The 16,217-nt window shown below is 40.2% G+C and overlaps 1 protein-coding gene across 1 annotated transcript in view; it reads left to right on the forward strand.

The window, feature by feature from the left end:
- ENPEP (glutamyl aminopeptidase) overlaps positions 1–10,050 on the forward strand; it is a 61,093-nt gene extending 51,043 nt beyond the window's left edge. Inside the window, exons 16-20 of the mRNA XM_081959562.1 lie at positions 591–692; positions 789–959; positions 3,898–4,038; positions 4,749–4,830; positions 6,942–10,050. Of these exons, the coding sequence (XP_081815688.1) occupies positions 591–692; positions 789–959; positions 3,898–4,038; positions 4,749–4,830; positions 6,942–7,085 (640 nt within the window). The 3' untranslated portion in view covers positions 7,086–10,050. The remainder of the gene's footprint in view (positions 1–590; positions 693–788; positions 960–3,897; positions 4,039–4,748; positions 4,831–6,941) is intronic.
- Positions 10,051–16,217: the final 6,167 nt, after the last annotated feature.

A 16,217-nucleotide genomic window follows, 5' to 3' on the forward strand; every position in this document is an offset into this window, starting at 1 on the left:
ACTCCTGCAGAACAAATAATTAGCTTGAATGCATGAAGAAAGCTTCTATAAGCACCGTATAGAATATCTAGAGCAGGATTCAGCAACCTTAAACACTCAAAGAGCCACAAAGCCCCCTGTTCAATTCTGGAGCTGACCAGAAGTCTGGTTCCCCCACCATAGAGTCTCCTCCTAGCACTGTGTCCTTTTTTCCCCTGCTGACCAAAAGTCCAATTCCTCCACCATAGAGTCTCCTCTTAGAATGCCGTCCTTTTTCCTTTTACCAACTGGTGACAGGGAGCCACAGAAGATGGATGAAAGAACCACATGCAGCTCCAGAGCCGCGTGTTACTGAACCCTGATCTAGAGGGACACAGACCATATGGGGTTTCCCCCTCCCTCCTACAAAAGTTCCTGTCTTAAACTCCACCCTCTGCTTTTCAGACCCCACCCCTCATTTTCAGAAATGAACTACCATGTGTCCTTTAGCACTGCTGTTTGAGGGTTGAATGGGTGTAGGTTTAATATGTTTACATGTATTGAGTTTAATACATGAACTATAGCGTATTCCAAGCAAATAAAACTTAGTTTTCCTTCGTCCTTTTCTCCAGCCTCCTTCGGTCAACTGTTTTGGAATTCGCATGCAATATGAATGACCCACAGGCTTTGGCGAATGCCTCTTCACAGTTTGATAATTGGATGAATGGAACAAGGTGACTATATGTATTTATGGGCAGATGGTGTCCATGGGCAAAGTGGCATGGACGATAGGCCTCTTTCGCTAACAGTATCATTCTCTTCCATGTTAGGCTAGATGTCAACATCCGCCTCCTGGTGTACCGTTTTGGGATGCAGCACTCAGGTGACGAGAAAGCCTGGAATTATATGTTTCATCAGTACACAACTGCAACATTAGCTCAAGAAAAGGAGAAGCTTCTCTATGGCCTGGCATCAGTGAAAAACATAACTCTGCTGAACAGGTTTCTTTAAATTACCTTTAACTTTCTATATTATAAATAATAATAATAATAAATTTGGATTTATTAGCCGCTCCCTTTCCAAGTAGGACTCGGGGCGGCGTACAATGGAGCATAAAACATAAAAAATATATAACAACACCAAACTTACATACATACACAACACACATACATACACGGAGGAGGAAACAAATTACATCAATAGACAGTTAAAAATCAGCTTTAAAATACCCCAATTGTAAAAACCCAAAAAATTAATATTTAAGGACAATTTAAAAAACAGTTTGGAGGAATGGGAAAATTACGATTGCGATTGAGCCAGGCCGGATAATTGAAAGAGGTGGGTCTTCAGCTGTACACGGAAGGAGCGGAGATCGGAAGTAATCCTGATGTCGCGGGGGAGGTCATTCCACAGGGCTGGGCCCATCACAGAGAAGGCTCTGCTCCTGGGTGTCGCCCCCCGACACTGTTTGGCGGACGGCACCCGGAGAAGTCCCTCTCTGTGTGCGCGAATTAGAGGTATCTGTTTGCTGTTCTTAAACCCTAGTTCTCAAAGCCACAAAAAAGGATTGGTGCAGGAAGGCAAAGCAGAGACTCTGAGCCAGTGACGTGCGGTGAGGTTTATGGCTGGTGAGGCTGGTGATGTCATCAGGAAGGCGGGGAATGGGACCACGTGTGCTGGAGGCTCAGGCTGCCTCAGCCTCCAGCACACGAATCCCATTCCCCGCCTTCCTGAGCGTGCTCCGCCGGCTCACGCTCCGCAGTCCTTGAAAGCGACTGGGGAACGACGAGAACCTTCCTGCCTCTGCTGGACTTTGCGCGCTCCTCGCGACTGCATATTGCAGTTGCGAGGAGTGCGCGAAATCCAGCAGAGGCAGGAAGGTTCTCGTCGTTCCCCAGTCGCTTTTGTCCCTTCGTCATCCGGGAGCACCGACAACATTTCTGCCTCCGCCCTCCACAGCTGCCGGGCGCGGCCGGACGGATGTATATATATATAGTATATAATATTATATACTATTATTTCATGAAGAGAGGTGAGGCTCTGCCTCCCCTGCCTCCCCTGACCGCACGTCCCTGCTCTGAGCATTCTTGGTAGGCATAAACGTTTAGCAGGAAGCAGGTGTTTCTTAAAAGAATCTGTGATTAATCTCCCAATAGATATAATGCTATCTTTCTAACAAGTTTTTCACCAACGTTTTTACACTGGGGACATGAGTTATGGTTTCACATACACAGGCTTGCCTAAAGCAGTAGTTTTCCTATTATTATTATTATTATTATTATTATTATTATTATTATTATTATTATTATTATTATTATTATTATTATTATTATTTATACATCCATCTTGGGTGTGAACAGAGTTGGTTCTAGTTATCATTCATATTAATCCAATTCACAGTACCAATATTAGTAATCTCTATCACATTTATCAAATTTAAGTAATCCTCACTGTATTGTTACCAACAAAAAATGCCTAACTTCTCATCCTTATCTATATCTTCATCTCTATCTTTCTTGTTCAATCTAAACATTTTTCTATTGCGTATGAATAAAATTGGTTCTGGGTATCATTCATATTCATCCAATTCATGGTAACAATAATCTCTATCACATTTATCGCATTTAAGTAATCCCCATTATATTGTTTAAACATACATTTTTTTTAAAAAAAATGCCAAACATCTGTAAACTACTAATCTTTCTATCTATTATTTTTATTTATTCTATAAAACTTATATTCTAATATTTCCCCTATCTCATTTTATTTCTGTCTCTTTCCGCTTACAATCAAGCTGCTAAAGCAGTAGCTTTGAACCAATTTCGTTGTATTTAAGTACAATGACAATAAAGATTATACTTATGCTGTGTTTTGCTGCCTGTGAACTGCAAAGTTCCTTGAAATTGATCTGGGGATTCTTTAATCAACAAGAAAAATAATGGACATCTTCCCTAAATCAGCATAAGCACCATAATCTTGCAAACTGAACAGAAAGGGAGTGCTAGTTGTGTTTTGTCCAAACAACCAAGAGGCACAAGTGACTTTGGACAGTGCCTGAATCATAACCAGGGATGAAATGCTACCGGTTTGGACTGGTTCACCTGAACCAGTAGTAAAACATGCTACTGGTTCGGGTGAACTGGTATTTCCGATGATCAGCTGGGTGACGATCAGCTGTGACGTGTGATTTATATTAGCTAGAATTATCAGATTTCCTGCTTTCTAGCTAATCTAAATCGCGTGGCACAGCAGATTCCCCCTCCCCACTCCATGCTGTTCTACTTACCTTTGCAGACTTGGAAGGCTTCAAAATGTTCCTTTTTTAGCACTGCACGGGAGAGCCTCAGGTGTGCATGCACCAGTGGTGGGTTCCTGCCAGTTCTAACCTCTTCTATAGAAGAGGTTCCACAAATCTACAGTGCCATTTAGCACCGCTTCCAGCTCCCTCCCCCCGTCCGCACATCATCAAGATGAAGAGTGAGAGGAGGAATTCTGGGAGTTGAAGTCCACAAGTCTTAAAGCTGCCAAGTTTGAACACCCCTGGGGTTTTTTTTCTAAAGGGTTAGGACTGCAAGGGTTTTGTAACTTGACAGCTTTAAGACTTGTGGGCTTCAAATGCCAGAGTTTCTGAGCCAATATTTTGGTTGCTAAGCAAGAGTGTTGTTAAGTGAGTTTCACCACATTTTAAAGTTGGCCACGCCCATGCAGTTACATGACTGCCAAGCCACTCCCACTTGATCACATGGCTGGCAAGCCACTCCCACCTAGTCACATGGCCGGCAAGCAACTCCCACAAAGCAGGCAACACCTACAGAAGAGGTTCTAAAAAAATTTGAAATCCACTACTGGCATAGACCAAAATTGCTGTTTAAATGTCATTTTCTATACAATCCTAATGAAGTGCAAATCATCAGATACAATTGCTTGTTTCGTTTCTAGATTCTTAAATCTCATCAAAGATACCACTCTCATAAGAAGTCAAGATGTGTTCACGGTCTTGAGATACATCTCCTTTAATAGTTATGGCAAAACCATGGCATGGGACTGGGTACGGCTCAACTGGGAGTATTTGGTCAAACGGTAAGTGCTGGCTCCGTAGGCACTTCATTCTCTTTTGGAAGCCACTTTGATTTTTGTTGAAAAATAACCCCCCTAAATAGAAGAATATCGGATTTTAACTTCTCCACATGCTATCCAGGCTGGAAGATAAATTCCCTTCATTTGGTTGTTTTCTGTTTTATGAAAACAGAACATCTTTAGATTGTTATTTGCTCAATTTAGAAATACCATATTTTTCGGAGTATAAGACACACCAAGATTTTGAAGAGGCAAATTTTTTAAAAAAGTTTTTGCACTCTGCAGACCTCCCAAAAACGGCCCTTATCAAGTGGCCATTAGCTGAGAGATGATGATGATGATTCTGTTTCTACTAATTATTTTATCTTGAAAGCCAATATGTAGTAGCCACCACGTTTTGCATGCATAAATAAGGATGCATAAGGAGTTGTGGTGGCACAGTGGTTAGAAAGCAGTACTGCAGGCTAAATGCCAGCAGTTCAATTCTGACTGTCTCAAGGTTGACGCAGCCTTCCATCCTTCTGATGCCAGTAAAATGAGGACCCAGATTGTTGGGTGCAATATGCTGACTCTGTAAACCACTTAGAGAGGGCTGTAAATCACCACGAAGCGGTATATAAGTCTTGCTTATATTGCTATTGTCAAATATGAATATCTTCATATTCATATTTGCTATTGCTATTGCCAAATATGAATATCTTCTTTTTTCACAGATACACTCTTAATGATAGAAATCTTGGCCGCCTAATATCAAGAATATCAGGCACATTTAACACAGAGCTCCAGCTTTGGCAGGTAAGACACAATGTGGCTTGTTACTGTGCAGCTATCCAATTTTCTAAATATGAAAACTGCCAAGGGACTATTCCTCATTCCTCTTCTATTTAATGAGATGGATATTGATAGGGGCGAGGGATTTCTTGATTGTTGCACTGGCAACCCATAAACTTTTGCCGAGTTCTGATTATATAGTCTCGTAACACTTCAAAATGAAACCATTTTATTGGGCATGTATATAAGCATTAACTAGAATGATAAAACCAGAACAAGAACTTGGTAATGGAAATCTAATAGGAATATTGCTCCTGCCATTTTTTCGTGGCAAACAAAATACTACAATACATACAGCAGTACCGTTCAGCTCAAAGCTACCACAGAAGGCCACAGTTCCCCAAAGGACTTCCTGTACAATATAAGCCAATCAACTCTAACTCCCTTCCTCCTCCACAAAACAAAGTAAAATAAAACAATAACAAATCAAGGGAAAAATTTCATATCCAGCCACAAGCCTCAAGTTTGTTGCAACCCTCAAAAGATAAAAAAAGAAAAAAGAAAAGAAAAAGAAATTGCAGTCCTTGCTGGCAATAAAGTTTCCTAATCCATCCTAAATGTATTTATTTTTAGGACTTATATGGCCACCAAGCTCATGTGTCATCTTTCTTTGTTTTCCCCGTTTGTCAGAAAGTCTTGTTCTTTTCCATTCTTTCTAGTTTTCCTGTAAATAGTCCCTGAAAATTGTATGACTCACTCAGTTTAAGGTGGGGAATAATTTAGAATGTACATGGAAACCAAGAGTAGGGCCTGTACATACCCCAGTACCAGTGGTGAAATTCAATTTTTTTTTACTACCAGTTCTGTGGGTGTAGCATGGTGGGGGTGGCAGGGGAAGGATACTGCAAAATCTCCATTCCCACCCCACTCTGTGGCCAGCCAGAGATGGTATTTCCCGGTTCTCCAAACTACTCAAAATTTCCACTACCTGTTCCTCAGAACCTGTCAGAACCTGCTGAATTTCACCCCTGCCCAGTACTATCACAATCCAAACCAAGCAACTCATTAGCTATTCTTAAAGAAGTAAAAAAATATGGGAAGTTATAACCAAGAATGCTTACAGTCTGTGAATAGTCTAACTTCTGTGTGGGGCATTTCCTAGTTCAGACATAATTATTCTTTAAAATGAAAAGAGGAACGTTAGCAAGTAAGTAACTCTTTTTTTAAAGAAAAAATCAGAACAAAATATAAATTAAAGAAAAGCTAGACCACTAAAGGAGATGAGTCATGCCAAATTTAGAAATCAATTGCAAGGACTTTCAAGTTTTGCTACTTAAAAAATAACAGTTTTAAGTTCTATAAGGTCCTTGCTTTGTGGGGAGATTTTGCAGAAAAATGGCACTTTCGTGAAGAATATCTTTGGAAAATGTAAAACAGCTAAATAGCAGAGGAGTTAATGATGATAACATTTGATAATACACATCTTGTGCATCTGATGTTCAAAATCATCAGAAAACTAAAAGATTGGCTCATTGGTCTTTTCCTATCAGCTAGTTAAGACAACACATCAAACGGCTATCACACAATGACGGGTGAAAGTCTAGTAAAAAAATCAGATGGTGTGAATGGTAAAACCAAAGTTGTCTTTGGCTATCAGATTTCTGCTGATAGGATGACATGAGTCACTTGAACCAGAGTGATTGGAAGGGTCTCTTTGAGTTGAGGTGTACATCTTGGTCACTAAATTCAGTCTCCTCCTTCTCCCCACCCTGTTATGTCTTTCAACCAGTAAATTTTAGCATGACAACCATAATGCACCAAAATTCTAGTACAAATCAGGAGTGAAACTTGAAATCAAAATCAGGTGTGATAAAAAGTGTTCACTCTATGTCGTGTAAATTATAATCTGTTTTGAATTAGTCTGATCTGCTTCAGAATTCAGGCTTCATTCCAAAGTGTTAAACTTAGATGCCTAACAACCCACCAGGTATAACCAAGCTCAAAGCCTATTTACAAAATATATTTGATAATTATTGACTTGTAGATTCTGCAAACTGGAGATACACGAAACCGTTTGCGCTTCCGAGAAACCAGTTCTATGTTGTTAATATTTGCACATGTTTTATCTTCTTAAGATGGAAAATTTCTTTGAGAGATATCCTGATGCTGGAGCAGGAGAAGCCTCAAGAAAGCAAGCTTTGGAAACTACAAAGAGCAACATCGAATGGCTAAAACAATACCGAGGTGACATAGCAACCTGGCTTGAAGATTCAGCGTAGCCAAACTTTGTATAATTGTGTCTCAGTCCTCATGAAAATTCTTAGGTTTTTTTTTTAAAAAAATCACACCAACATGGTAATTTGCAGAAATACTGCATTTAGATTTTGACTGATCTGTCAACTTTGAAATACCTTAATTTATTGAAATATATATTGAAAATAGCCAGCAAGTCATTCTTAAATGTTCCTATAAATGTTTCTAATCTCTTAGAACATTTGTTCACATTTTAATTGGACAAAACGTAAAATTGTCATTTGCACAAACATAATTATAGGATCTCCATTACGTTTACGAGCATTACTGAAGTTTGTACTTAACCACATATTCGCCACGCTGAAAACGAAACTTTTATACAAAAATATTTATTATTCCATGTGTTCAGGAGGCCCTTCCAAATAAAACTTCAGAGAATCCATTCCAAAGGGAGGGCTTTACCTCTATTCAGAAAAAAAAGAAGATAATATGTATATATTCTGTTACGAAATAAAAGCACAATCCAAAGTTGGCAGGGAGGAGGGGAGAAATCACAAAACTTTGAGAGGCAGACAGACAGAATAAAGTTGTTAGTCTAAAACAGGGGTGTCAAACTCGATTTCATTGAGGGTCACATCAGGGATTTGATTGACCTCAAGGAGCCAGGATGAGTGTGGCTGGGGTGGTCATTGCCAGCTCGAGATCACTCATGTCGGGGCGCCTGTGGTGGCCTGAGCACTCTGCCAGCAAAATGAGCTCCATTTTTGGCTGCAACAGCCTCCTGCAACCCTCTGCCAGCGAAAACATAGCTTGGGAGATGTGCCTGCAGCCCTTGGGAGCTATGTTTTCGCTAGCAGAGGCACCACGGGCTAGTCCGCTGTTTCCAGGACAATCCCGCAGGCCAGATCTAAGCTACTGGGTCCCCGGATCCTTGAGTTTGACACCTCTGTTTTAAAGTGACTTTGAGAAACCCATAGCTTTGATAAAGATTATATCTATGGCAAGAAAAAAATGCAGATTCCAAAATTTCAGCTAAAGAATCTTTGGTAGCAGGCTTGATCTAAGAATTCTCATCTTGAACCCTGAAAAGCTGTTATCACTCAAAAGAGGAGTCGGCAACATTTTAATTGGTGGGTACTGCTTCTTTGGTTTTATGTTATAGCATCGGCACCTATTTTTTAATTTATTTTTTAATGTCTGGCTCTCACCTCCATGTACCATATAATTCTATATGCAAACACTCAAATCTCTCACACATTTGGACAATCCTGAAAAAAAATCAGCCATTGGAGATTGGATTTTAACAATGAAAAAGGCTACTATACAGTTTTATAAGCAAATAATTTACTCTTTCTGAAATGGGCACTTTATACAGCAGCTGAGCACTGCTAAGAAAAACAGTTATGAATTAATTAGTCCAAAACCAAGGGACGTGTCTGATACTAAACAATCATCCAGTAGAGCAAATTAAGACCTTGAAATATCTGGATATTGTTTTCCATGTGGCAGGCAACCATAAATCCCACACCAGCTTTAAGTCCCATTATGTCAGCTTAAATGCACAAAAACAGCATCAACTTTACAATCTTTCCACTTCTCCAAAGGAGCTGAAATATACCTAGAGCAATTAATTTTTTTTCTCGGCTGAGATCCGAGCCCAGTGTCTCTTTGGAGTTCAGGTTATTTCTTTCTCTTGAAAGAGTTTAGTTCTCGCTTCTAAGATCTAAAGATAAAGGTAAAGGTTCCCCTCGCGCATATGTGCTAGTCGTTCCCGACCTCTAATGCGCCTTTGGCATTTAGTCATCGGGTTTAGTACCTGATGACTAAATGCCAAAGGCACACGGAATGCTGTTATCTTCCCACCAAGGTGGTCCCTATTTTTCTACTTGCATTTTTACGTGCTTTTGAACTGCTAGGTTGGTGGAAGCTGGGACAAGTAACAGGAGCTCACGCCGTTGGCACTAGGGATTCGAACTGCCAAACTGCCGACCTTACTGATCAACAAGCTCAGCATCTTAGCCACTGAGTCCCTATCTTCATTCCAAATGGGATATTTTGCCCTGAAGCCAGCCTACTTTCAATAGAAAACGTATGGCTCAAACTTGCTCCCCCCCCCGCTGATTTGACCCCTTTAATCATGACTTTCACTTTTCTTGGTGCCAGACAATACTTACTGGACTGCAATGCTATGGCTTTACACGGGCAGCTCTTACCCTGAAGGACTGTGAAGTGCATCAGCAGACCTTAAACAATGGGCTATCCATCAGAACTGCAATCAGATTCATCAGTTCCACCCAGAAAAATATTTTTGAGCTACAATATTTTGCATACTTTCTCTGACCAGTCAGATACCTAAGCTTCATAACGGTTCCAAAATTTAGAAAGGCTTATCTAACTAAAGGGATGCAGTGGCTAAGACGCTGAGCTTGTCGATCAGAAAGGACAGCAGTTACGCAGTTCGAATCCCTAGTGCCGCGTAACGGAATGAGCTCCCATTATTTGTCCCAGCTTCTGCCAACCTAGGAGTTTGAAATACAAATAGAAAATGTAAAAAATGCAAATAGACTTGGGAACTAGCATATATGTGCGAAGGGAACCTGTACTTTATCCTTGACTAAATTTAATGCCCTGCTCCTAAGAGCTGTTACCGAAGAAGATCTAAAACATCCTTTTGTATCCATGAGGTGGAGGGATAGTTGAGGTAACGGAACAGGTTCTTTTATATTGTCCATGCAGGAAGTATCTCCATTCTTGACTAAACATCCTGGTTGTTCTATCATTTTTAAGTTGTCACTATTTGATCAATCTGATTTAACTTCACTGACCACAGCCAAGAACTCTTCTATAGTTGGTATAGTCCACTGTGGTATCTCCTCTCTTCTTTTACATATTTCAGACTGTTATGTCTTCCTCTTTTACTTCAATTAATTATGATGATTTGTTTTATTTGCTGTTCTGTGACTGAATAAATATTGATTTATTGATAATAAATATTGATTGATAATTTAATCTGAAGTTTTTATGTTTTTATATAAGTGCAGTAATACACCTGAGTGGTTGTATTTCCAGTCCCTGAAATAATCAGTAGTGTAGCAAAACTATCATCCCCACAAGATAGATCAGACTAGGAAAAAACCAGCTGCAGAAGAAGACTAGACTAGACTAGATTAGATTAGATTAACAGAGTTGCAAGGGACCTTGTAGGTCATCTAATCCAACCCTATACCCAAGCAGAAAACCCTACCTACACCATTTCTGCCAAATGGCAGTCCAATCTCTTCTTGAAAGCCAGATGATTTTTTTAAAAAAAATACAGTAAAGGCAAGCATATTTAATAACAGAAACTGATTGTTCCTGATCCCCCTCCTCCTTATGACCAATGAATTGGAGAGAAGCTTTCCCGAGTTGCTTCCAAATACTACCCTGCTTTCGAAGACTTAAATCATGTTTCAGCCCCCTTCGCTTATGTATCAGTTCTTGCTTATTTCTATCAAAGTCACCTGTCTTACTCCCAAGTACACAAGTAATCTAAACCATTGTAATGTACCTTGATGTCTGCAGATGTAGGAGAGGATAATCTGGCTACAGTGTCACAGACACAGACACACGCACACACACAGACACGTTTCTCTCTCCTAAATAAAGCTTTGGGTTGTACCGCCAAGTTTTTTCCATTCTATTCATTACATCACACTGGATCATGGAAAAAGTATGGGCTTCATTCCTCTGGTGTTCACCGTGCATGTCTTCAAGTGCAAACTGGTACCTAGAATCAATATGGGGAATATGTAGGCATGAATATGTCTGCTCAGTTTATTAGGTACCCAGTTTTAAATTATTTCATCTTATGTTTTCATTTGTTTGCAATTCTCAGTATCCTTATGCTGTTTTGGGCAATTATTCTTCTAAGAGACATAATTGTGTGTGCCCTTTTTTCAATATAGGGATAAATACAATCTTCACAGCTGTAAGCGCAAGAATTTTTGTTATTTTAATGAGCATAGATTAGATCTATTGCATAGATTTCTGCCCTATGCTCCCATTTTGTATACAAGTTTTTGCTTTGGGAAATCACAATGAGTGTCAAAAACCTCAGAATATCAAAAAAGATTATTGCGATTAGTTGAGGCTACATTTAAATGTAGACATAATACAAAGAAAAAAATGTATTTATTCCTACTTTTTATTCCACACGTACTAAAAAAACAAATAGATTAAGTAGTTCTAATATTACAAATCAAAATAGTAAATTACATTAATGCTGTTGCAGGTATGCAAACTTACATTTTATCATTGTGTATTAATAGCAGCCTCTATTGGCAAAGAAGAGTCATTGCAAGCAATTAACATTTTAAGCTGCCTTATTGTTCAGTGCATAAGAACATTTGACACATATTGGGGGACATGACTTCCTTGAGATTGGGGACCACACTTAAAAAATGAGCACAGTTCAGAAAAACAAATAAAAATAGTGATGTCTTATATTGTGTATTTCATAATTTCAATGTCACATTAAAAATGCAAATTGATTTTTAATGCTTAAAGGGACCCTGGGTGCTTCATAAAAGACTTTTTGGGGGTGGGTGGGCAAATCGCCTTGAGGTTGTAAGTTACAAAGACTTAGTTTAAATAAACATTGCTGGACTATCATTTATTCTTTGCAGTATTATGGTATTTACTATAGTTTCATTTTGCTGTTCCTAACTTCAGAAGATCATTATCACAGGCTCATTTTATTTATTAGCATTTTATCCATGAGTAATAAAAACTAGATGTGGTGGCTCAGTAGCTAAGACACTGCACTTTTCAATCAGAAAGATCAGCAGTTTAGCAGTTTGAATCCCTAGCGCAGCGTAATGGAGTGAGCTCCCGTTACGTGTCCCAACTTCTCCCAACCTAGCAGTTCGAAAGTATGTAAAAATGCAAGTAGAAAAATAGAAACCACCTTTGGTGGGAAGGTAACAGCGTTCTGTGCACGTTCGGCATTTAGTCACGATGGCCACATGACCACAGAGACGTCTTTGGACAGCGCTGGCTCTTCGGTTTTGAAACGGAGATGAGCACTGCCCCCTAGAGTCAGAAATGACTAGTACATATGTGCAAGGGGAACCTTTACCTTTACCTAATAAAAATTGAAAACAGTGAATAATCAAGTGTTTCCTGTTTAGAGGATTCGGTCTCCTTTTGTGATTAGTTTCAAAACTCAGCTGCTTACTTTCCAAGTCAGCAACAGTAAGTAGAACAGCAAGGGGTAGAAATCAGCTGTGCTGCACGATTGAGATGAAAGCAGGAAATAAAGGACAGGATAGGGCAGGGGCAGGTGGGCAGAGCCAACTGATCGTTGGTGCTACCGGTTTGCCAGGACCGGTCCAAAGTGGCTGAAAACCACCTCTGCTTGCGATGCCATCTCTACTCCTGGAGAAAAGTTGCCTTTTTGTTTTCTTTTTCTACTTAGGATTCTCCCCCATAAGGTGACTATTCAGCATGTTGCTTAGGCCAGTGTTTTTCAACCTTGGCAACTTGAAGATGTCTGGACTTCAAGTCCCAGAATTCCCCAGCCAGCGAATGCTGGCTGGGGAATTCTGGGAGTTGAAGTCCAGACATCTTCAAGTTGTCAAGGTTGAAAAACACTGGCTTAGGCTAAATTAATGGAGGACGAGTTGAGGCCGCTGACATTCTAATGCCCATCTTCGCATGACCATCTTCCTTCCATAAATTAGATAAATTGTTCCAACAATGAATAATAATCCATCGCTAAGGATTGAAATGTTGACATGCACTTTATGGGCTTTGAAAGAAATGAGGAATTGTTAACTGCAATGGAACATGTAGAGTTTTCTGCTAAGTAGTCTAAGATATTACATTGTTAACGCAGTTGTTATGCTTGTTACAAGAAACAGTAACTATAAAGAGGCACAAAATGTCCCTTTCTAGATATTAAAAGTAATTCCTTCCAACAAGTATAGCAGCAAGAAAGACAAATGCTTAACAAATATCATAATGCTGGATAATTGTGTAATTTGTCTGCAAAAGTATCAAATGATTCTTACCAATGCTTCAGATGTAACTTTAAAAAAAAAAGAAGGAAAAAAGCCTTAAGCAACAGAGCTAGGATGTCTCTTAATTAAAAAAGAAAAAAAAAACTACAGCTGAACTTGTTTAATGAAAAATGCCCTAAAGATTCTCTGATTCATGTAATGGTATTTTTTACTTCAACCAACAACCAATTAAATTGTTTAATATAATTAAATCAACCCACGAAAGTTTTTTTGCAAAACCAAATCATACGTGATATATATATCGTGCACAATGGCCAAATTGATTAATGATGTATAAATGCAGATATCTCTTCAATGGTAGGTTTTACACTCTGACGATGTTAGCAGAGGCTAACGAAAGCTAAGTGGGTAATATATTTTAAGTTCCAGAGATCGCAATATCTGTCTCTTCTTGTGTGTGTGTGTATGTGTGTGTGTGTGTGTGTGTGTGGTTTTTTCTTTTTGTCAAAGCACCTGGTGTACCCAAATGCGGGAGGGAGCATATTGCTTCCCTTTCGCCTTTCAGCCCCACTCCAGGAGCCTTCTAGCAGTTGCTTACATGACAAACTATTTTGTGTTACATTTTTGCTGATAAATAAATGAAGGGAGACTAGTATAGATCTACTTAAGCTATTTAGCTCTCATCAGCTAGCCATACCCTTGCTGGGATTTGAACTTGGGCTATTTTTACATATTAGGTAGTTGTGTTAAACTCTAAGCCACAAGCTCTCCTCCCTTATCAGCTGAGCCAAGGGAATAATTTAATGTTTTTTTTTCTTTTTGGCAAAGCACCTGGTGTGCCCTGGTGTGCCCAAATATCTGGAATCCCAAGTTCGAATCAGCAAGGGTATGGCTAGCTGATGAGAGCTAAATAGCTTGAAATAGATCTATAGTAGTCTCCCTTCATTTATTTATCAGCAAAAATGTTTCTGTGTGTGTGTGTGTGTGTGTGTGTGTGTGTGTATGCATCAAGCATGGCTGCCATCATCTAAATGCTAGCAAGTGACCCAAATGATAAAGAAGTAAAACAATAGTAGCATGTGAACATCATAATCAGAGCATGTGAACATCATAATCACCTTTCAGAGGTGCCTATTGTAAAAACCACTAGAACCGTGAAGCTTCAAAGGTAATCTTCACTTTGACAAAAGTTCAAATGAAGCACCATCTGCAAAGCAATACACACTCCCAGGTTGTAAGAGACTATGAAAGCCACCAGATTGGCCTCATCTACCTCTGCTTCATGGCTTCAGCAGGTGTGGGGAGATTGCTCATGCTTGTGTCAAAGTGGTCTACCATGAACCAACCAGAAGTGCACCAAAGATTTTCCACTCTCTTTGGAATTGGCAAAGAGGCAAACAGCATGCTCTCTGTGGTAAGGGGAAGTGAGTGATCAGGAGGGGGTAAGTTGGAAATCTTCTGCAACGTTAGCCAAGGGAGAAGACAAACAGTCCATGCAAAAGCCGTGCATCTTCTTCTTTGGTAAGCACTGCAGAGCAAGGCTTACTCCAGACTTCTCTCCAATAGCTTTACGCACTGAAGGACTTCAAGGCTGGATGATTTGAGGGCATATTGTGGGTCATCCCAAAGTTAGCAAACCTGGAAGTATTTGAACCAGCACTGGAAGAAAAGGTGCAGACAAACTCTCACCTGTAGCATTGGCCTGAAGGGTGTTCAGGGCCACTGAATATATTGAGTCAAATCAGATAGGCCCTTACTTTAAACAATGTGAATAGTGTCACTACATTTCAATGGTGGGTTCGGGTTCCCGTTGCAACCAGTACAGTTGCAATGGGCCCCGGCATCCTCCACATGAACGCGTGCAGCATGTGCACACACAGGTGCACCGCGCGCATGTGTCTTACCGTCCAGTGACACCACCACGAGCCTCCGCAACTCTCCAGCTGCTCAGCGGAGCATTGCGCAGGTGCTGTATGCGCCATGCATGTGTGCGGAAGCGCCAAAGAATTTAAAGACAGGTAAGGAGCCTGGGTGGGTGGGTGGGCCCGCTGGAGCACCGTACCGGAACAGTACCCAGTGCTCTGGACAGGCTCCGGTACATCCGTACCTGGGCATACCGCCTGCAACCCACCACTGCTACATTTCCTTCCATAGAATCCTTATGCTGAAGCAATTGTAAGTCACTTCACACAGACCTAACACTCCAGTAGACAAACCATGATTTAATCCAGGGGTGTCAAACCCGCGGCCCACGGGCTGGATGTGTCATGTGCTGGCCACCTCCACCCCCATTTTAGTGAAGGGGAAAAAGTTTTGATACGTGACGACATGAGTTTGACCCCACTGCTATAATCAATATGTGTTTTTCTTACAAGACACAAACACTAGTTTTGAAAAATCCTCTCCATTTTAAAAATGCTTTGTGGGAGAAGATCATGATATTTGAAAAAAAAAGAAAACTAAAGTCTTCTTCAGTTTATCAGGCTCAGGAAATGATAAGGTAAAGGTAAAGGTTCCCCTCGCACATATGTGCTAGTCGTTCCTGACTCTAGGGCATGGTGCTCATCTCCGTTTCAAATCCAAAGAGCCAGCGCTATCCGAAGACGTCTCCGTAGTCTTGTGGCCGGCATGATTAAATGCTGAAGGCACACAGAACGCTGTTACCTTCCCACCAAAGGTGGTTCCTATTTTTCTACTTGCATTTTTACATGCTTTTGAACTGCTAGGTTGGCAGAAGCTGGGACAAGTAACAGAAGCTCACTCTGTTACATGGCACTAGGGATTCAAACCGCCAAACTGCTGATCTTTCTGATCGATAAGCTCAGTGTCTTAGCCACTGAGTCACTGCATCCCTGTGAATGATAGGTTCTGCCTAAAACAGGTAAATTTAAAATGGGGTACCTAAAGATCTATTTATGCCAATGAAAGTATTAGACCATCGCAATAAAGCAAATATTGCAATTCATGTAGACCTTGACTTACAACTGGAATTGAACCCAGAATTATGATTGTACGTCAGACCGGTCATTAAGTGGGTTGCCATATGATTGCGCCTGATTTTATTACTTTTCTTGAAGCAATAATGAAGCAACCACTGCAGTCATTTAGAGAACACTGTAGTTGTTAAATCAATCCATTGTCCGCAATGAATGTTTTTGG

Source organism: Natrix helvetica (assembly GCF_964273705.1).
Source record: "Natrix helvetica genome assembly, chromosome: 7".
Taxonomy (NCBI): Eukaryota; Metazoa; Chordata; class Lepidosauria; order Squamata; family Natricidae; genus Natrix; species Natrix helvetica.